This window comes from Onychostruthus taczanowskii, unplaced genomic scaffold (genome assembly GCF_017590055.1).
Source record: "Onychostruthus taczanowskii isolate IOZ18803 unplaced genomic scaffold, ASM1759005v1 scaffold1, whole genome shotgun sequence".
In the NCBI taxonomy this organism is placed as follows: domain Eukaryota; kingdom Metazoa; phylum Chordata; class Aves; order Passeriformes; family Passeridae; genus Onychostruthus; species Onychostruthus taczanowskii.
This window is the reverse complement of record NW_024496525.1, coordinates 7,579,776-7,602,992: the sequence shown is the minus strand read 5'-3', so window position 1 is coordinate 7,602,992 and position 23,217 is coordinate 7,579,776. Positions and strand designations below refer to the sequence as shown.

General features: G+C 37.7%; 1 protein-coding gene across 1 annotated transcript in view; it reads right to left on the bottom strand.

The window, feature by feature from the left end:
• Positions 1 to 23,217, bottom strand: part of DCAF5 (DDB1 and CUL4 associated factor 5) — a 70,944-nt gene that overhangs the window by 38,385 nt on the left and 9,342 nt on the right. Inside the window, exons 2-5 of the mRNA XM_041395949.1 lie at positions 22,109 to 22,252; positions 17,858 to 17,894; positions 15,529 to 15,668; positions 13,376 to 13,505 (exon numbers count right to left, since the gene is read on the bottom strand). Of these exons, the coding sequence (XP_041251883.1) occupies positions 13,376 to 13,505; positions 15,529 to 15,668; positions 17,858 to 17,894; positions 22,109 to 22,252 (451 nt within the window). The remainder of the gene's footprint in view (positions 1 to 13,375; positions 13,506 to 15,528; positions 15,669 to 17,857; positions 17,895 to 22,108; positions 22,253 to 23,217) is intronic.

Here is a 23,217-nt window from a genome sequence, read left to right as displayed (position 1 = left end):
AACCCACCAAAACCCCAACCCAACGAAGAACTCAACACAAAAAAAAAAACCCCGAAAACAAAACAAAAACAGGAAGAAGAAACAATTCCAGATTTTTTTTGGCTAAGAAAAGTTAATTTTTAATAAAAAATATATGTGTTGTCCAACATGATTAAGAAGGTCATAAGAAATATGCACCAACCAGACTTAATGTTTAGGTGCAAACACTGCTGCACCAAGATCAAGCTTCTCTCCTCATTACCAGGTCTCCCCCTTAATCCAAATCACAGCCCAGAATTCTCTCCTGCCTGCAAGTGAGTGAGCCTACCAGATGCCCCATCCTTTCAAGTCTTCAAGCAAAATTTTCATTGTTACTAGTATTATACCCTGCCTGAGATCATTTGAGATTATATTTTATAGCAATAGGAGTGCAATATTAAACTGGCTTCCATTCTGCTTACAGATGTTTCATTAAGCTCCTATAGCAGTCAAAGGTACCAAAGCAAACACTTGGAATTGAATTCTGTATTGTGTTGCAGTAACTTCAGTGTCACAAAGCTCCAAAAGAATGTTTTACTTCAGAGATTAAAGGAAGCAAGAGAGACTAGAACTTCAGAAAAAAAATCCACACATGAAAAGTCTAGAATTAAGGAGCTGCACAGCTAATACTTCTCAAAATATCTACAGCTTTGCCTGCCTTTGACCCTCACTCCACACAATTCAGCCACACATGTGACGGACATGAAGGATGTCTGATGCTCTAAAGACCTTCAAATTAATCAGAATGAGAGCTTTTGTACTTTCTTTTTTTTGAGGAGTTGGGAGGGAAGGGGAAGAGAAGTGCTGTTTAAAGCATGTTCAAATGACTATACTCCCTTTCTCAGTTGCACCAGGGTGTTGTGCTGTCCTTTTAGTCAGTGTTACTTTTGGACTTTTTCACAGGATTATGTGGGGCAGGGTAGACATGTTTGGATACGTTGCTCATGTTAGAACTGCCACTTACTGCATGCACTAACAAAGGAGTTTCAGAGGCAACACCTTGTTGCAGTTACTAAAAGTTTACTGATGCATCACACCAGAAACAATACTCTCATCTTGACACAGACCATGACAGCTAGTGAGAAATCTGAAGGCAATATTAAAAGGACACTTCTGAACAAGATGATTGCTCTTTCTGCCAGAGGCATTATTTTTATGAATCCAAAGCCAGACTACTCGGATTTACTCTGCTTCCAAATTTGGCTCACCCAGACAGCTGTGGAATGCTGATGTTGCCTACCAGCTCTGGAAGCAATATAGAGAGAGACACATGCACTCCTGAGTTTTTTAAAAAGTCATATCGTATGATTAAGAGAAATATTTAGTCCACAGATGGAACATTGCAATCCAAACACACATGCTGGAGCTGGAGGGAGGCTGAGGAGGGAGAGAAAGGACGATTCTATGCAATATGGTCATTTCCGTAGCTGGATACGCAGGCAGCGGGCAAGGGCTAACTAAATACAGCTCAGCCAAACAATGGAAGGCTTTCAAGCCACGAGCAGCACCACTAACCTAAATAATTCGGTTAACTGGCAGTTAGTGCAGCAAAGGAAGGAGCAGTATCACTGCATTGCAGTACAGACACTGTCCTTGGGACAGGGCTGTCATTTAAGAAAAGAAATTAATTAAGCAAGGGAAAAGTGTTGGTGTCATAAACAGCAGTGAGTGAGACTAAGTTAATGAAAGAATGACCTTAAAAGGAAAGAATGAACTGAATGCTTGTAACTAATACACACCATTGCATACAACTGTGTTTGTTAGCAATTCTGTAACCACAAAATTGAGAAACTTCTAACTGTGCAAAAAAATAACTGGAATGAAACTTGGCAAACAGAACTTTGGCCTGGAAAACTGCAGAAAAGTTTGGGGGTTTATTTTCAAGAAAAATACTGCGTGCTTAAAAGGACACAATTCATACAGAGTCTGAAGCAAACACTTAAGAGCCAAATTAACCAACAACAGAAAAGTCAGCACAATATTGAGCACAGTCTGCTCAATGATCGTGCAGACCTTTTTAAAGTAGATTATAAGTCTCAGAAATCTCAAGATAGTTTCTTTGAAAAGCAGATAAATTGTGTCTAAGAGTACGACATTTCACTATAAGTATTATAAGTGATAACAAATGTGAAGGAAGTCCATCCATGTCTGAAGGTATACAAGCCATACTCAAGATTTTATAATTTTTCAGAAACAAGCTCATTTTTCTAAATTCTGTCATCACTATTATGTTACTACCCTCACAAGAACTGTCTCCAAGAATCCTTACCAAGAAGTGAGGGGTATTTGCTTGGACATTAAACAATAACCAAATAAAATAAAGGCTGTGCATTATTGGCAAAACTAATAGTTTTGCTCTCCTTCAAAAAGAAAGTACAATTAAAATCAATTCCATCCACCAAGATATGAAAAGTACAGAATTCAGAGTGAAGATTCAGCATGTTCAAGAACATGACATTTCTTTGCTCTTTACTGTTAGGGTCAGAAACATATCAACTAGTTCAAAATGGAATCTCCCTATCATTAATGAACTTTCATGCATGGCAACCTCAAAGGTGAACAGAAGCTTTGCTGTTCCCTCCAAACCATAAGGGCAATATTTTAATTTTTTTTTAAAATAACTGAGATTCTTACCTGATAACAGACTTCAGAAACTGGAGCCTTAAAAACATCAAACATAACCATTTATGTACCCACAGCAACCCAACAATGTAACAGCAAAGGCTTGCCTAGTTTGGCCTTTACAACCCAACTGCATCACTGAATGAAAATGTTGCTACATCAGTAATCTCAGGCAGCTCTCCAGAATGCATTATGATTTCCTGTATTCTGCCTTTATTCACAGGAAAATATCTCAGGAATTTCAGTATTCTGAGGAAGACGGCAAGAGCAGAGGTGGAAAGTTTACTAAATTCTCCCCTCATCTGTATTATTTTTATCCTTTCAGGATTTAAGGTTACCTCTGCCATTACAAAGACTGAACAGTAGCAAATGACAGCAAACAAAACAAAACGATCCTCTTTGTTTGGATGCTTCACATCCTCCTCCAGCTCTAGCCAAGATTTGTTTAGGTCTTATTACAGACTCATTCACAAACATTCTGTGGGTCACCTGGCACAAGAGTGTCCTATTCTCACTCTCTGCTTGAATCATGTAGGTGTTACTCTAATGTAAGTAATAAACGAGATCTAGTAAGTAGACAATTAGTTTTTCAGGGAAAAAATACCCCGAAAACCTAACCAAACAATTATAAAATTTAGCTTGATTTTAAAAAAAAGAAACTTGAGAATACAACATAAAAAGCAACTGTCCAACAGCCACAAACAAACTAGCTGAAACAACTGATCTTTTCCATCCTTTTCTAATCCCCAAATTCTCTGATCAGAGTCCATTATGCAGTCTGTTCAGAAATAGCACCTTGTAGGATGGAGTACAGACTGTGACAGGGAACACTGCTCAGCTAAATCCAGCAAAACACAAAGGAGCAGGTTCCATCAGATAACCAGACAGAGAAGATACAAATACAGCCAGACATGGCATGGGAAGATGACCTCTAGCCCAAATAAAGGAGAAGGATGTGTTCCCAAAACCAAGCCTTCACCAAAGTCCTTACAGCACAAAGAACATGGATATCAGAGAATGCTACCTTAGAAAAATATTCTCAGTGTAAAAGTTGGCAGTTCCTCCTGAAGAATGAAGCCATTTTCATACCTTATGCAAAATGAGTCTCGTGTCAATGCTGCAGTCCCACAATACATTTTTCCTGCACATTTCTGTGCTGCAATTGTTGTCTTGCATTAGGAAAGCTTATGAGTAACATCAGCCCCACATTTATTCTCTTATCCCATTATATGTATATATATACATATATATATATACACACTCACTTCCCTGCTTTTCTCTAGTTAAGTTACAAGAATTTTTAATTTACAAAAACTACACAAATAGCTTTTAAAGAAAATAGCAGCAAGAAGAAAGTAGGCCTTTCTTTTGACAGGAAAATTGCCAAGATCCAAAATGCTCCTGCAGTAGAAGAGTCCAGTCTTGAACTAGCAAAGATTTTGCCTCTAGTAGGTAAAAGATGAACATCAATTTTCACCTAAAGCTGAGTGAATACAACTGCAGACGTAACTTTGGACTCATCAGGTTCTATCACAATTTCCCCTGGACTGATGTTTCAAAGACTAATTCCCTTCTCTTAAAATAGGGTTAAACTAATTTTTCATATGTTCTCCTAGTAAATGCACTAAGAGGCTTTCTCCTTTGATTTCAGTCACCAATATTTTTAAAAATTTTCCTTTCTCCCTTTTTAGACAAAAAAAAAGTTTCTTTTTTAATTTCCTCCATATTAAACTGAGGTATAGATGTGATTAGGGCAAGATTTACAATGATTACTGCCTTAAGAAAGCAGTCTACAAAAACCCATTCAATCTGAGCTTCTTTTGAGCAACAGATTATGCTTTTAAAATTTGCATTACAAGGACAAGGACAATGCTTTGCACTTTAAGCTCTTGCTTTAGAAAGACCTGGGTGCTAAAGTACTTCAAAGCTAACAAAAAGATTAAGCACCATGAGGTTTTGAAGTAGGCAGTTTTCCCTTTTCTTGGTACAGGAAAAACTGAGGGCAAGAAAGGTCAACGAGCAGACCTAACCAACACTGTGAAACAAAACCAGGTTTCCTGACTTCTTGTTTACAGTTAAACACAGTGCTGAATATCTAAAACCTGAATAGCACCTCTGCTTGTAGGAGCAAGCTGGATCCCACTGAGGAAAGGGACAGCATTGAGCTTAAAGTGCCTGCCAGAACCAAGAGTGCTAATGTGAGGATGCTGATAGGTGTGAAGAAGTTTCATCTTCAAATCAGAAAATCCCCGTGCATATGATGGAGAACAATCAAGACAGGAGAGGCCGAACAGAAGAATGACCAAAACCCTATCTGAGAACAGCAAAGAATTAAAAGCTGAGCTACAAAGAACACTCTGTTAAACAATTTGAACCTCATTTCTCCACAATTCAGTTGTGTCTGTTCAACAAATCCAGGGATCCTACAGGAAAGTTAAAAATCTTTATAAATACACTCCACTCCAAGAAGGACACCAGACTAAACACAGAGAGAGCTAAGCTAAACCCTCTATCCCAAGAGGCCTGACAAGATCATGCATAAAGCAAGACTGCAAATGAAATATGGAGTGTGTACATCTAGAACAGAAGCTAAGTGAGAGGGTCCTTCCTACAGTACCGTCCCAGTAAACTCCACAATAAGGACAAGGCATAAGGGTGAGAAGAGACTACAGTACCTGTTTCACACACGTAAATACCAGGCAGTATTTGGTAGACTTGCAAACTTAAGTATTTCCAGACTATCTCTCAGGTAATGTTCACACCAGCAACAGAAATGACTGCTTCAGAATAAAAAAAAATTGTTTAACAATAAATTCACTGATTTACATATTTCAAAACTTTAGGCTGCACTCCTGTCTTTAAAGAAAAAAAAAAGGTAAAAAAAAAAAAAGCATCAAATGACTGAAGCTGGCAATGACCAAAAAAAGTCTCCTCAGGCAGGAAAGCCATCAACATGACTAAAGCCTTGTCACCATCTCTCCTTGTCCAAAGTAAAAAAAAGACTCATTTGCAAGTACTCACTTTTTTCCCCTCAGTGAGAAGAAAGGGGGAAAGGCTGAGTAAACTACCTTAGATATTTCTAACTCTAAATAAGTACTTGATTTTGGCTAAGTTTGTGGCAAATATTTTTGAGACTTATGTTTACAATACGGAAATCAAGGCCAAAAGCCATCTGAAAAGTACTACTCCCCCAGATGCCATTACTATTCAAATGTTCCTTCAATGCATCCCAAAGATTCTCAGAAAAATTCAATCCCCATGAACTTAAGCAATATTCAGTTCACTTTCTAAAAGTTCTAAAGGGAACTCTTGAGAAATAATGGAAGACAAATAGGAGGGAAAGTATCTACATTTAGGTTCTGTGTAATTTAGGGCTAGTATGCCAAGTTGGATCTGGTTAGATCTTTAAATTCTAGGTCGAGAAACTGATCAGTTGAGCTGCCTCAGTAGCACAGAAGTGTAACATATGAAGATGGTACATGTGTGGGATGAGTTCTATTTCCTGAACTGCAAGAGAAGACAAATAGCTATTTGAACTATTTGAGGTGGTATGGTTGACCCATATTGGTGAGCTCCAAAACAGCACTTAAAATTTGTTAAACTGTAGCCTAAGTGGATTCCTTTAAGTAACATCAAGTCAGTCAAAATTCACAACAAATTATTCCACTGGGAAGAGAAAGAAATTATAAACCTGACAACGAACAAGTGGTTGCCAAGATACACACATTTCTCCTGCAGTCCTTAATACAGTGCTCTGCTCAAAGCAGGACTGACAAAGTTCTCCAAACAGAAACATGCAGAACACTTCTATTGCCCTGAAATAATTGAAACAGGTATTTGTCAATTCAATGATGTAGTGAGCTGTTCCACCTGCAGGGGCTTTGGGAATCCCAAAGCATTCACACTGGAAATTATGACAATCAGAAGCTTCTTTCCTTCACATGAAAAGTCAAAATGTAAAACAGTTAAAGTAAAATTTTAAATATCCTCATACTATTCCTGCCATCATGTATCACCTACAGATTCTACATGAAGAAAATTCTCAGTTCACCAGCACTAGCTTTTCAAGAAAGAGCCCTGAACCTCGGTAAGCTCAGGGTCAGAAGTAAACCCTGTGGCTGGTCCCTGAATTAATATCCCCAACACAATCACCAACAATACTGATCCCTCACTCTTGCAGAAGCTCAGTATTTCATCCAACATACCAGACATCTTGGTAACACACAGATAAAAAAGGGCAACAGTTACTTTGTAGAGTGAGCTCAGGAAGGAAAGCTAGAAAGGATAAAAATTCAGCACATGTGCAATCATTACTCAGAAAATAACTGCCATCTCTGTTCTTCTTCTGTGATCTCTAAGGATCAAACACCTTGAAGGTATGACCCTAGAAACTAAAATTGGCAACCATTGGAGACCTCAATCTATGGGCTTGTACTCAGTTATGATGCTGTGTTTATGACCTTAGAATACCTTCAACAACACCACACAGATTTTCTAAAGTCCTCTCTATGCAACAGGCCACAAATATCACCTATGGTACAGAGCTGCAAATACTCATCATCTCCCTTTCCTCCCTATCCATTGCACATCCACTCATCAAAAAAACCCAACAGAATTAACCATGCCTTTATTCAGAGGTAATATTCAGTCCTCTCTTGCAAAGCTGGTCTATTTGACATGCATTTAAGCAAACTATGAAGAAGTGCTCTCAAATTTCCTGTAGTTCTGGTAGCTACCACTCCTATTTTGATATTGAGAGAGGCCTCCTAAACCTGAAACCTAGCTTTTCCAGCTACATGTCAATTTAATACAACCTCCAAGATTTCTATGTCCAACACTGTTTCCCTCTTGCTATCAGGCCACTGATACAAAACCAAAAAAAGTAATACTCATCAGTATTACTTAAGGCTGGGAACTAAATGAAGTAAGATAAACTACAAGTCAAAACAATCATGAGTCAAGAACTGGATTTGCAAAAGTACCTGTGATCTCCAATACATGTGGACCAGAAGTTATGTATGTAATAGATTGTTTTAAGAGTTGCATCATGTTTGCTTGCAGTACAATGGCTAAGTTGAACACCTAGTAATTAGCATTTGGCAGAAAAGCTCTGTTCAAGACAAAGACTTTAGGAAATACAGTCAGTTCAAGACCAGCAGCACAGTGCAGCCACATCTTCAAAGTCCTCCACACACTGGCAAGATCAACACACCTCAACATTCATAAACCTGCTAAGAAGAGTCCTCTCTCAAGATGCCCCTGAATCTAATTTGTTTACTACAGGGAAAAAATTTCTATATCTCTATATTTTGCTTACTGTTTAATGAGCTGATCACTAGATGATTCACTACTATCTAACAACATGTGTTACTTGTCCACGGCTTAGGAGTTTGCTTCTCCATATTCTCAGATAAGGAGGAAAATTTAATGTTAGTTTAGAGTACACTAAGAAAGACTTCTTGATTGGTGTTTTTTGATACACAAATATTCATTTCATGTGAACTAAAAAAGTCTGTTGCAGTGAGCTCTGAACTGCAGTTACCTGTCAGCCAAGACAAAGAAAGAACTCAAAGCTGAAATAATGTTCCTTTTGGATTTATCTGTAAAGACTTGATGGAAAACACCAAAACTGACATTCCTTTAACTTAGGCTTATTATGATTTTTATGGTCCAAAAAAAATTAGCTTTTGAAATATGCTATAAGGATTACAATGACCAAGGAATACCACGTTTGCCCTGTTGCTCAAGGATTTTTTTAACTTATCATTGGGCTTTTTGAGTACATGGACTTGTAACTATGCAGACAGCACAACTCTCCTCAACGTTCAGAAGAATCTTAAAAAGGTCTGTTGTGTGTAAGCATTTCTACCTCACTCCGAGTTGAATGCAGTATTGAATTAGGGGGACAAATGCATTTCCAGATCCCAAAACTAAGTCTGAGGCTCTGGAACAGTGTTTTACTCCAGGAGCACAAAAAGTCAAATGACAAAAAGAAAAACTCCCTGCTTATAGTTTATGCTTCTGAAACTTGCAGACTTGGAAGGTAAATCATCCCCAGCTTTGGTCAGGTTCCACTTCTACTTTGTAAAAATCTTGTAAAGAACATGCTGAGGAGGCAAAAAAGGGGAAGGTTAGTGCAGCAAAAGAAACCAAAGCAAGTAAAACAGAATGAGCAGAATGCCACAAACAGCTGAACATATCTAATTGTTCACTGCTCCTCAAAAGAGGACATGTTTCCTTCTTGTGTTCCCTTGTCAGCCTTACAGGCCTTACGCCCTCTTCTCAATGGTTTACAGTTGCCTCCCTGAACAGAGTTCAATTTGCTAGGGCATAAGAAAGCTACAAAGTCTTTCCAGCTTATTTTTCTAATTTCTAAACATGATGAGCTGGCTCAAAAAACAGGTCAAACACAAAACTATGCAACAGACATAGGAATGAGAGCCTGGTAGTTTTTAGATAAGCCCTCCCAGACTCACCTAAAATATCCCAAGATATATATTTATGACACAAGACTAAGCACCTTAACCCTTGAACTGGACACACCAATGGATCCCAGTGTGCATAAAGTACTGGCTCAATGCTCCCATCACAAGCAGGACACACTTCTGTGAACAGCCTTTTTGCAGCATGAAGATCAGTTTAAAAATATGTGATGGTCATTAATAGGACAAACCAATATAATTTTTATCTCAAAAACTTCCACATATGTTGACATAAGTGGTGGGTCAGAGGGAACATAGGAAAAGAAAGCACTAAGGAGACAATGATAATATTTTCTTAAGGCAAAAAGCAATCTTTTTATTTCAGTAAAAAGGAGATGATCATGGAGGATCTGCGTGGAAAAAGAGAAGGGAGAACATGAGTACCTAACAACAGCTGAAGTAACGTAGTCTTTGTTTGAAATATATAGGTACTCTGGCTTGCTGAGTTTCCCCCAGCAATTCTGTAACAATATTTGTAATACATATTTTATTGTAAATAGTTGAAGAAGCACAGACCTCCCTTTTTGAACTTTCTTTTAAAAAGGCACAGCTTCCAGACCCCATCTAGTGGTGTGAATGCCTTACAGCAGCCTCCCCAATCAAAACCACATTTAAAGCTTTTCAATCAAAAAGCCCTCTTTTTAAAAAAGAAACAATACAGATGATTTCAGTTTAACGTCCACCTGAAGGAATAGAAATACTTACACATTCTAAAAATAGAAAAATAAGATTTGCAGACTCACTAGTCAGCTTATAATTGTAGAATTATATTAGTTCTATATTTATAACACTTCATATGCTATTTTGAGGAGCCAACCCACCATATCCAGATCTTATTACTATACTGGGATAGAAGGAAAGAATCTCAATTGCTGCAGTAAATCTGAGACAGCAGAGATATCAAGCTGTGAATGAACTTTGGGAAAAAGCAAAATGAATCCGCCTCTGTATCCTGACTCAGTCAGCAAGACTAATCAAATTATAATCATTTGAAGTGAGCTAAACTTTCCACAATCCAGAGCTGTGCAACTGTCTCTAAATTTCTCCATGCATGCCAAGAAATGCTGGCTTTTCAATCACCTCCTTCACCATAGCAGCCAAGCATAAAGCACTCCCAGCTTCCTATTAGAAAGTTAACCAATTCCATGGTATATTAATAAAATCTACTCAAAATCAGGACTTCTTTCCTAGCCCCAAAAATATTCAATTTAAAATTTTTAGGGAAGATTAATGTTGCCTGACTAAAGAAGTGGACAAAACCAACTTTCCTGGCTGGAGGCATACAACAGCAAGCTGAGACAAATTCTCCCATAACTCAATTGGAGAAGAGCCATGTATTTTGGAGAAAAATACACTGCTGTAAAGCTCCTCGGATTTTCAGGATAAATAAGTAGACACAGCTCATTTGTTCCTGTCAAGCAATGGAATCTATATCTGAATTCTCGAACCTACAAGGACATTACTGCTCTATTCAATGTTTTGAAAATGTAGAGCTATGTGTTTAAAACTATACAATTAGCCATTATTCCACTGATTGACATACAAGTTTAGACGTTCACAGCAAATCTCCCCTTTTCTGATAGTCCATTATCAAGCTGAACAGCATCAAAGAAAAACTATACTTCCCCTGAGGAGCCTTTGCTTATTAAAACAAGAAATTCAGCATCAAGCCTGATCCCCTTCAAATGAATAAAGGCCAGCCAACTCCTGTCAGTTTTATCAAACCTCACCTATATCTGTAAAAAGTCTCAACACACATAGTGCTGTTGGCTGCAATATGTGCTGTGTGAAGGTATTGCTAACTACAGTACTGCTACTGGCCACAAACAGCTAGTCTTTGGAATTCCAAGCTTCTCATTTGCTGGATTTTGCAGACAAGCAGCAGCAAGGTTCCCCAGAGCAGCCTCCAGTTATGAAGCAAAAACCAGTGCCTGCATTATATAATTCTGCCTCCTTCTGAGAACAGACAGGAGTTGGGGAAGTCAGTTTTACAACAAGTGTTATACCAGCAGCAAATTATTAACTACATGTAACCATTTCCCATGTCCCACATTGGAAGAGTGCTGTGGTCCAGCCTACCCCACTGGGAGTTAAAATTTTAGCAACCCACAGTGAACATTTAAAAGTATCTACACTTCTTCCCCTTCTTTCTACCCATTCAACCTCTAATCAAAACCACACTAGCACACAATGTGACAAAGCAGCCGAAGTTGAACTGATTGAGTATTTTCTATTGGCACCACGGGTGGAATGACAGGACTGAAAACCTTCCACAGTGGCCTCAGTGTTATGATGGACTACATCAATACTGAAGGAAAGGAGGAATTTCCCTTGATGGCTTAAGGCATAAAAATCCCTCACGGGTGAATGTCATGTGCAGCAATGTAAATAAAAATGTAGACTAGGGAAGAAAAGACAGATCTAGCAAATTTTTACTGTTGTTATTTATACATTATGCTATTCAACAATCCCAGCAAAAATTCAACAATCAAACCAATACTTGTCCCTCAAATACCTCAATTCCTTCACCCTACCTACACTTCAGGAAGTAATACGTTCTCTTGGATGCCAAAGACAGTATAAAAGAGAGCTACGGACATGTAGGGAAGCAAGAATTTTTACTGTTAGCAAACTTTTTTGACAGTGAGGAAAGTATCTGGTGCAGTAGCCTTCCTTTGCTGTGCTAGTGGCATGCTTACACAGGCAGCATCCTGTTTATCCCTAGATTATGGAGAATTTCAGGGCTCTTTAACCAATTTGGCCTATAATACTCACCAACCAAAGTGTTTTTGGCAGATCTTACCTGTAACTACAGCTTCCTTTATTATTAATAAGAATATGGAAAATATTCACACACTCCCACACATAGCAACTTCAGTTTTATGCAGTCTACCACAAGTATTTACAGCATTATGTGGATTTACTTATCTTTAACAAGAACAATTTTTACCTCCTGATAATTAAGTGTATTTTCCCAGAAGAGACTGTAACAAACTGAAATACACAGAGAGATGTGTAAATTCTGGCTTCCACTTCCTCGCCAGAGTGAGGATTGTATCTTTACTGATCTGAAATTAATTTTTTTTTTTGTCATATGACAAAGTGAATTGGCCACAAATACATTAAAAAACAAGTTCCAGCTTTCTAGATTAGCAAATTAGATCTACGGAGACAAGTAGAAGTTTTGTCAAATGCTCTGTTACTTTAAATAGACTAAAAATCCAGTGTAATTTATTTAAATATGAGAGACTCTGACTTTGGCAGCCCACTAGCAGGACACATATCATTCTGAAGAGTTCTCTTTCCTGAGAGTTTCATGGGAAAAAATCTGCAGTGGCAGCAGAGTGTTTTAGAGCCATTTTCTTTTCCTAAACCAAGCATACACCCTTCTTACTGTGTTTTGGACACATCTCTGATCAAGCAAAGGAGGAGAGCTAATGGCTGTCCCAGAAAAATGGTAGCTGAAAGCAGACTTAACACCTGCATTCATTTATGTTACAGCTGACAGGCAGCCAGACTTAACCCACCACAGATTTTTATCATGGAAAAATGAACATTCACAATCTGAAAGACTGAAAAATCTTAATCTCTCGTGCATGCCAAAGTCTGGTACCAGACATTGCATACATCCACTTTAGAACCCAGTCTAATCATATTTCAAACTGCAACCTAATTCTCTTAACTTGCTTTTAACTCTATGCAAATCTGGAAGCACATTAGACAGCCAAATGATTATACAGATGTCTGTATTACTTAGGAAGCCATGTTAAACTCATAAGCACTGAGGAAAAAGCTGCCTTGACCACACTCTCTAGTCAGCCAATAAAAACTGAGCTGGGCAGGAAAAACAGACTGTAAACCAGGCAGTGCCCACCACAGATTCTTCCAGTAGTATCAAGAGAGTGTTAAATATAATGATGAGAACTTGACACAACAATCCAATCTTATCTGCAGTGGTGAGGCCAGGCAGGCTTTGGAATCTTGACTTACCTTAAAAATCACTCACCTTAACACTGAAGATCTAGCCCCATTTTAAATCAAATTAGATCATAAGTATGAAGAAGAATATTAATTATGCAAAATAATCTATTAACAACACTGCTATTAACTTTGTTCTGCATCTTTTCTTACTACCATATGTACTGACTTAAATTTAAAAAAAAACAAAAAACAAAAAACAAAAAAAGCAGCACGCCATCACCTCCCAAGGGAAAGAAATAACACAGTATAAAACAAGGACAGCCAGCTCATACCTCTGAGGCTTACGAATATCCCAGAGTCCCACACCTTCTTTCGAGTTGGCAGTAGCCAGTAATCTGGGTTCTACTGGATTAAACATCACACTGTGAAAGGCTGATGGGTAGTGTGCCAAGCAGAAGGGCTCTGTTGAAAAAGTTGAAATTTCAGACATAAGAACAAACAATGCATTCAACTGTTCAACGCAAGGAGTTTGGCAGCTGAATATGGAAGCAGCATAACAAGATCTGAAGATATGGAGACATGTTCAAACCACTTCTCAAGCTGACACATCCAAAGCAATATAAAACCTGAAGTTTTAAAATCCACCCACATGTATATTAATTCTGTCTAAACATGGAAAAGGACACACACTGAATTTCAAGACACCATTTTCTTTATGGAAGGTTATCAGAGTTTAAAACTAGCTATTCAAAGATCAAATACTTGAATTTTTTTAAGGTTCATGACCAAATGCTCATCTGATAAGGGCTATACATGGAGGAGCTTCTGAAAGCTTCCTAGTACTATATGCCTGAGAGTTTCCACAGCCTCTGCTGATTACCCAAACCATAAATGTAGCAACAATTGCCTCTAAGGGAAAATAATATTACAAGGAATGAAATAAATTTGTATGAAACTCAGCTTAAAGCAAACTGCTAACTCTGGGGAAAAGAAGCTTACCACATCTTAAGTGCTGTACTAGCAGACAAGAAGGGTGCTCCTCTTGCATAAAAAAAAAGTTAACAGTTAGCTCTTGCTGCTCACACACAGAGTAGAAAACATGCTCAGACTCCATCTCATAAGACTGAGACTATGTTTGGGCTGCTACTGTGCCTTATTTATTCCATCAAAATACTGTCTCCATGAAGAGTGGTGAAAAGCCTTGACTCTGTTACCTTCTCTCTGCTTCTGTGAGCTTTACAGCTTTAAGCATAGTATATTTCTCTTCCTTGTTTGCATCTTTTGTGGCATGCTGCCACTCCTTAAATCAACTAAGAAACCAGAATCAATCTCTATTTTGAGCCAAGGATTCGGCCAGACTTTCCCATTCACTGTTTGCTTTCCCATTCACTTTGCTTTCCTGTGTCACTCACGTGCTAGGGGGACAGCTATTGTCCCTATCTGAGCCACCGAGTGCAGCACCTATAGCCCCACAAGCACCTCCAGAGCTATGTCATTTTCTTTCCTCACTTCCCTCATCACCACATATAAAACAGGGTTAAGCAGGCAACCCTCTCAAATTCTCAATACCTTATAAACCACTGCCTATCAAGCAAATGAGACAGAATTAACATTTATTTGTCTTGTCTGTACCCTCCTTCCATGCTCTATTACAAGTTTTTTCATCAGTCATTTTCCTTTTTGGTGTTTCTTTAGCAGTGATGAAAAGAAAGGTCTCTGACCACAGATGAAGCTCCATGGTGCTATTCATTGTCATAAGTCAAAAGTAAAAACAAGAAAAGAAGCAGACTTTTTTTCTGCTAGTCTGCCTCCAAATAAGGTTTAACACCAAAACTGACCTTCTATGTTTGCATCATCAAATCAGAATCCTGCTGGGACATAAAAGGCTGTGTTATTAAAATGGCAGCAGCCCCCACTGAGAAGCAAAGGCCTGCATCAGCTGAGTGGAGACAAACATCAGATTGCCAAAGGGCTGGGTTTTAAAATAAACTTTAAATTTGTGTATATTTCCTTAGTCAAATCATTCACTAATCAGTCACTAATTACTGGTGCTTTCCTTCCTACCTTTATTATAAATAGATTGGCATCACGGTTTTCTTCTAAGGTATCAAAAGTTGCCTTTCAGCCTGTCAAAGAGATTAGAGGAGCTAAACTAATGAGGCACTAAGTCATTTTAATGAAAAGTAGGGGGATTACTTTTCTATTGTTCCTTATGCTCATTCACAATTGTAGCTCTTATACACTGGAGTATGAACGTGTTTCTGAAGTGAGCAGCTCAACACCAATAAAAATTATTAGTCATTTAAGACAGTAACAGAACTGTAAAGACCAGGCCTTGCCAATCATTGGCCAAAAGAATTGTGCCTCACTTTCACCTTTCTCCAAGACTCACTGTATCGACTGTCCCAGATAAACATAACTTTTTTCTTCCTTGCCTTAATGGATTCTTCCTAAGTCAATTATATTTTCCTTCTAGAGATCTTACCGCCATGGGAAGACTCTCGGATGTCCCAGATCAGAACCCGGCCATCATCTGATGAGCTAGCAAAGATGTTGTCATTTACTGGGCTCACTGAAAGGCCATACACTGCATCTTCATGGGCAAACACATCCAAGGTCTCGGTGCTGGAAGAGAGACACAGCATTATCATTCTTCCTTCTTTTGCTATTGTTTTTTAAACTGAAGTATTTACTGCTTATCTACCTAGTAATACTTTGTGACAAAGTTTCTGTAATTTCATAAGAAGACCCTTGTGTTTAATTAGAGTAAAAACCAAACAAAATACCCACGTACAGTGGCATCATGCTATGAGGAAATTAAAAAATCTCAATATAAAACCCAAGCATTAAAAACTTCAGATGCTGTAAGATGCTAGAGAACACATGATGCATTAGATTTAAGTTTGGGAGGGTGTAATAGGAAAGGGAAAGAAGGGAAAGAAGCCTTGGGACCTCTGGAGTCAATTTTTACTATTTAATGTAAAAAGGAAAACAAGACAAAAGTTCATTCTTTAATACAGGTGGTCAAAAACTGAAATACTAAATCAGAAAATCAGTAGATCCTGGTATTGCTTTATTTCTTTTAAAAAGCCCCTTTATTTCTTTAGGGAAAAAAAAAACTTTATATATACAATCCCTATATCTCATGGAAGCAGCACCAAAGAGATCCCACATAAAATCAGCATTTTGCTCATATGGCAAATTACGTTCTTAGTGGCAGATCTACTAACTCTGTCTCAGGGATCATTAATAAAAAGGGGGACAAAAGCAGTATAGAAAAAGTCACTTAAAGTTACAAAAAAGCAGTTGACAGATCAAGTGTTATCATTAAAAAGAGATTAACTTTCCATAGAAATCAATCAGAATTTGGTCTACTAAGGTTTCTTTTAGAAGATCATAAAAAATAGCCTTAGAGGAAGGAATTTTGTCAAAGCATCTAAACAAGACACAGCAAGAAAAAATGTGTTATATAGAAAAGCAACAATTACAAAGATTTTGTAGAATCTTGAAAAGTCAGAACACAATAAACATCAGCTTCTAAAACTGACATTCCCACATTTAATTAAAACAAGATAAACAGAACACCACACAAAAAAAACTCTCCCAAAACCAAACACACACACACACATCCCACCCCGCAAAAAAAACAAACAAAACACCCCTCCCAAAAGGCCTAAAATGTTAAAACCAACAAAAAAAGAAAAAAAAAATGCAAAAAAAACAAACCAAGAAACAAAAAAAAAAAAAAAAAAAAAAAAAAAAAAAAAAAAAAAAAAAAACCAAAAAAACAAACCAAACAAAAAAACACCAAAAACCCAAGAAACAAACAAACAAAAAAACACCAAAAAAGCAAACCAAAACAAAAAACTCCAATCATTAAGCAACACAATATTCCTGAGAAACCATCAGAACAGAAGACAAAGTTACTTTACCCAGGTTGCATGTATGATTTATGCAAGAAGCAGACATAAGGTATGATGGAAGACACATATACACTGAACAATTCAATGCAAGGGGCTTTGTACAAACACATCCTGAAATATGTCCATATGTTATTCAGGAAACTCAAAGAAATATAAGGTTTTATATTTCTCCATTCTTACACTTATCTCTTCCTGCTTTTTTTCAAATTTTCTTGAGTCATGTTAAATGAATGGTCAACACTTAAATCTGTAGAAGTTATTAGTACAGACCAAAATTCTAAAGTTTTTTTACTTCAAAAGCAGTAAGCTCAGTAGACATCATGTCTAGAGAAGCCCATTTCAATATATTACCGCTACTGTGTTAATTATACTTTGACTAACTGCCTAATCTTGATGTAGCACAACAAAGCCCAATTCCCAACTGTTTTGCAGCTTTGGTAGAAAGTTAAGTGCCAAAAGCAATACTCTTCATGTTAGTATGGAGAATCAGGCAGCTGCATCCAAAGTTTAAAAAGGAAGTTAGGTAGGCCAAGCACTAGCCATCTTAAACACAGGTCAGGTGAGTCTGCTGAAAAACAAGGAGTCTGCATGTGCCAACAGTTGTTTATGTGCCAGAATAATCTACTCAGAACCTACTGCGCTGTCTGCAGGAGAACATATATATTTAATAACCATTCTTTTCCTGAGGTCAAAACAATACAGAACCTAAGTGCTGAAAAAGAAAATGGGATGAGAGGAAATACTTCATTCCAGTTATGAATTTAGATAAATAAAAAACAAATTTCAGTATTAAAACACTGTTCTCCTAAACCATTAATTTAAAACAGAAAATGACTCCTGTGAGTTGACATTAAAGGAGTTCTTGAAGCAGTGGAAACACAGTGTATTTACCTTTCAACATCATGAAGTATAACTTGCTCATCATTGCCTAAAAAGAGAAATATAAGCAATTAACACCATGTTCTAGTGGTTAAAAAGCATTATTGTGAAAAAACCCCAAACCACTTTTTAAAAAAAAATTTAGAATTTCAAAACCAATATTGAAACAGAGAAGACCAGCTCAGTTGCTATGTGGTTACCCTCTGCTCAGTTATATGAAAGGTTCCATGCGATATCACCAGTCACGACCAAATGCACCAACTGTTTCATCTGCTACTGCTCAACAAATAATTCTATTTAAATATGCTACTTATCATTCTTTGTCCAGTTTAAGCTTAAGTTTTGGGAGATTTGCAATAGAGACTATTACACAAAGCAGCAGAACACTTTAAACTCTGATGAAAATACATCTTTCTTCCAGCTCAAAGGATACTCTATAAAAAGATTGTGAAAGGTGAAAAGAGATGTCATAAATGAAATGCATGTGGCTCCCTGATCAATTACTGCCAGATAACACTGTCAGCACTCCAGGTTTTGCAGCCACTGAGAAGGCATGAACGTGGCAGCCAATGTAATTTTTTCTGTATTAACAAAAACCAAAACAAGTAACCAGACAATCATGTCACTTTTCTTTGATCACACCAATTGAATGCAATGGAAACTAACCACATGTGCACAGGCTAAGAGGGTCACAGCCACCAGGTAATTCCAATAGCTCATGCAGAGTTTTTCAAGCTATAACAATACATCATTTTTTTGTCTATGTGCTGAATATTTTATTACCTAAATATGGCACCTCCTCTTTAGAAATATTTAAGGACACACACACACACACTTTTATATTTAATTCAGAAAAAAAAAACCACCATAACCAGAAAGCAAAGTTATTATGCTCTGCCTATCTTTGTAGTTGTGATGTAGAGTTGCGACGCTTTCCTAATGTACACTAAAGACAGAGGTTCAGAAGGAGCAGGGTTTCATGTTATGAACATTCTTAAATGTTCAATTGACTCAGTTTTCATTTGTCCCATACATATTTCAGTTGTATTCTGTCTCAACAGAGAAATATGAGAAAGTTTCTCTTTGACTAATGAGGTATGAGATCTTCTACAACCATTTCCTCTTTGCCCAGACCCCCAGTAAAATCATGCCAGCCTCAGATTACTGCAGTAGCTCATCTTTTCCATGGTACAATAAACAAGCCATTTAAGTGTAAGTGTCCTTTGGTCATTAATTGTATTTGGAACTGTCCATTATATATTACACACTGTTTATACCTAGTAAACAACTCTAGTGCCTACGTATTTCACCAATGAAAAACACAGCCCAGTTTCTCCAATGACAAAACCTCCTCCAGCGGACACTCCTGGCTCTTCAGTCTCCATCCAGTAGGAACAAAAGAATCATTCCAGTTGCTTGATTTCAGGCATCTAGTCATCATGGGATCAAATTCCCTTCCATCACAAGCTCCAAAATGGGAAAGAAAGAATGAGAGTGGAGTAACCACTGTTTTCCTCTGCTCTGTGTGTGGGAGGAGAAAATGGTGACAAAAATTTAACCACAAACTGGATGCTTCTGGTAAGGATTCATCCCTGCAGAATACACCACTGGTGTTCAGCCCAGAGGGGGATTCCCACTTAAACTGTTTTTACTTTAACACTGGAGACTTCATTCTTCATTGAGACTTACTGGGTCATAATTGTGTACACAACTGTGCCTTTTATAAGCTCTCGTTTTGATAACTGCAGTCACAACAATCAGAAAGACAGGAAGAATCTGCCATTCCCTTCAGTTAAACTTCTAAGATGAAATACCACAGAGCACATACAGGGGAGCACAGTTAAGGTGGCTTAAACCCCATATCTGTCATATAAGCACTAAAAAAACAAATTCAATTTCCTGTAGGTTTATTTCAGCTTTTCATATACATAACATTAAGTGCAAATCAAAAAAAAAAGTACATGAAGATTACTAGGATGGGATCTTGCATTTCAAATGCTGCTGTTCTCTCAGTGTGTGTTGACAGAGAAGGGCAAAAATATTCTTCAGAGATGGGAACTTTTCTGGGACAGCTTTTTTCTTCCAGAGATTACACACAAAACATTGTCCACTCAGTTCCTGCCTTCCATTTTTGTAATGGTTACATGGGGTGCTTGCTCCTTCAAAGCAAAGAGCTCTGAAATTCCTTGGATACAATCCAATTTGTACTGAAGTGGAAAATCCTTTCTCCTCTATTATCAAGAGTTGCTTTAGAGAAAGGTCATCAGATCCTAAGTCATTAGTCATTGGCAGTCACTTATTTACAGAAAAAATTGAGTTCCATGTGACTTGTGCTAGTCTACATATGCTAATTTTTAGGTTTGGTGTTTTTAAAAGTATTATTTTTTAAGTATTCCAACTTCTGTGATTTAAATACAACTCCAAACTCAGGTGTGGGTGACTGTGTGACAACCAGTAGATCTTAGAACCCACAATTCTTTCAGACTTTTTAAGAATCTCCCAGAACATCATTGAGTGAATAAATATAGCTAGCCCCATTTTACCAGCAGAGATAAAACAGATGGTACATCTAGGCCATGCAGCAAAATGACTCTACAAGGGATCCAAGAGTCAGACTCATAGCCTTTGCAGATGAGCTCACTGAATCTTGATGGAGGAACTGAAAGGGTTCCTGACTCCTCCAATGGAAATAATTTCTGGCAGAGGCACAGTGTTTTTATGCAAACTGGAGGAGGAAAAAGATATGAGAATGGCCAGTTTTCTGTGCATCAACTGTCACAGCTCATCTAACCTGGCATCTTAGCAAAAATCCACCATAATCGATTATATAAATCTTTAACTGCAGGTGTTAACTTCAGCAACAAGGTACAATCAAGACACTCTTCTGCTTTTCCTGTGAAAACAGCAGCCTCTGACAGTAAATCCCAGTGGACAGAGAGCGAGTTGGACATGAGAAAATACCATTCCAGCTGGTCAAGCAAGATTTGGCACACTTAATTTCTTGAATATTCATGTAAGGTTTCTTCATCTGAATTCAAACTAAAGTAAAAGAGACTCTGGCCCAAAATTCCCCAGAATCACTTGTGCAGATATATTCATTTGAAGACAGCATGTGCTGTTAGTTTTCTCATAAAACAAATAGCAGTCCCCAGAATAAGAAGACAGGAATTGCTATTTGTCAGTCTAGGGGTTTACTCCACCTGAGAAGTATAACTGAATCATTTCATCCTTGAAATTTGACACCAGCTTAAGCTTTGTCATGTCTTTTTTTCTAAGGGACATTATCATTTTAACACAACATTGAAGGATGAGAAGCTTCCACCATTCACATGCACTCAGGATCAATCTCTAGCGTTGATTTACAGTTCACAAATCTTGGGTCAAAAAGGTAATGGAGGGCTTTGACCTGGGAGTCTCATAGTACCCTAAAATAAGTCTAGCTGTATGTTAATGGACATACTGATGAAAGACACAAATTCTCACCTATTCTGTGACCACGTTAGATCGTGGAAATGAAGTACAGCAGAAAATGGCACTTGACGGCACTGACACTTTTGTGCCTTTTTTTCCCTCAATTCAATTTTCCTGCCTACCTCAGTACTTCAAAAATCAAGTGGTGAAATGGACCTAAATTACAGAAACTATTATCCCAGAACAAGTAAATGTCCATTTCCCTTACCTTAGTTTTAAGACCGAATTAAACTTTCTATCAAAAAGTAGATTTATATTAAAAAGAAATGAGAGCATCAAGGGTTATCAGAGCCCAATGTGCCAACAGCTCTAAAAGGCAGAGCCTTACCAGTAAGAACTGAAACGTGATCTAAGAAAACATCATCCACCAATAGATGGCAATAGTCCTTCATGAGCCTTCTAAAGGTGCATTGAAATCAGATAGTAGCAGAAAAGATTTTCAAGCATCAGAGAGAATGCAGGGTCTGCTCTTAGCACAGTTAAGAGGGAATAATAAAGACAATGTTTTCCACAGTCTTTAGCACAAGTAGAGGCAGACTGGACCCAGGATCCTCATGATGGTAAGAGACATGATGAGATTACACCAGGGTTTGGAAAAAGGCATGACAAAATTGAAAATGTTGTGCTAGCTAAAGGATTCCCTGTTCCAAAAAAAAATTACAATTGCTGATTAAGAACACCTTTCAGATCTCATGTGGGGCAGGATCTCACTCACTCACTCACTCATGGCATCTACTCCAAGGCATTCACAATACATATTCATGTGAAATCAGGATGCTCTTCCTTCCTTACCTCCAGAGAACACTTTTGTATTGCCACTGTTAAAAGCTAGGCAGAAGATGTTAGAGTGATGCTCCCCTTTCAGCTGAACTGGTTTGACTCTTGAGTGGATGGCTTCTTCCATATGCCAAAGTAAGACTCGACGGTCATCTCCTCCTAGAAGAAATAAAGGAAATGTACATTACTGCCTGAGCCATGTGTAAATTGATTATAGACAAATTATTTAACTCTGCAGCTATTCATAGAAAGCTTTGCTAAAACCTTAATTAGCATAAAACAATGTATGCCTTCTTGGATATATAGACACATTTACATTAAGATGTCATGCAGTCAGGCATTCAATTAAAACTAATGACAACAGAGCAATCAGCAGGAAAAGTCTGAATTAAACAGTTGCCATTCTGCCAACACATAGTGACAACCTATAGCAACCTGGAAACTCAGAAATTTACTGCTACATAAAATTCCATGGCAAGCTGTAGATGAATTACATGCCAAACCACATATGCATGTTAACAAAATGCTTCTACATGAACTCCTTGTTGCCAGCATTGCTTATGTTATTCATGAAACATGAACTTCTTCCCCATTTCACTGACAACTATATATCCTCCAGTAGTCTTTGCAAAGCCTTCATAGCATAGGTTGGCTCAGGACTGATAAAGATAAAAAAATTTTCCTGAAGCATTCAGAAGTCTCAGCACACACAGTTATGCCAGGTGTCCTGACCTGTAAAGGTTAAGACAGATATTTCTGTGATGTGAAGTGCTGTCAAAGACACTACCTGGAGAAAGGAGGTTCAAATCTATTGCTTTACATCTTGCTGTACTCCTAATTGTTTGCCTACATGCAGTTCTCAGTTCAGAGCTCTAAGTGTTTCCTTCTCTGTATGGCAAACAGCTATATATAAAATAAATGTTAAACTGTTTGTGCTTCAACTGCATTAAGTTATTATTTATTAGTAAAAGAAAAAAATCAAGATACTATTGTACTGGTCAGCATTCTCAGCAGCAATTTTAAATACCAAAATCTGAATAAGGTTTCTCCAAGTCAGACTCAAAATATTTTTGGTATCTGTCTTTAATAACAAATGAAAGAGAATGGCATCACAATTGAAAAGT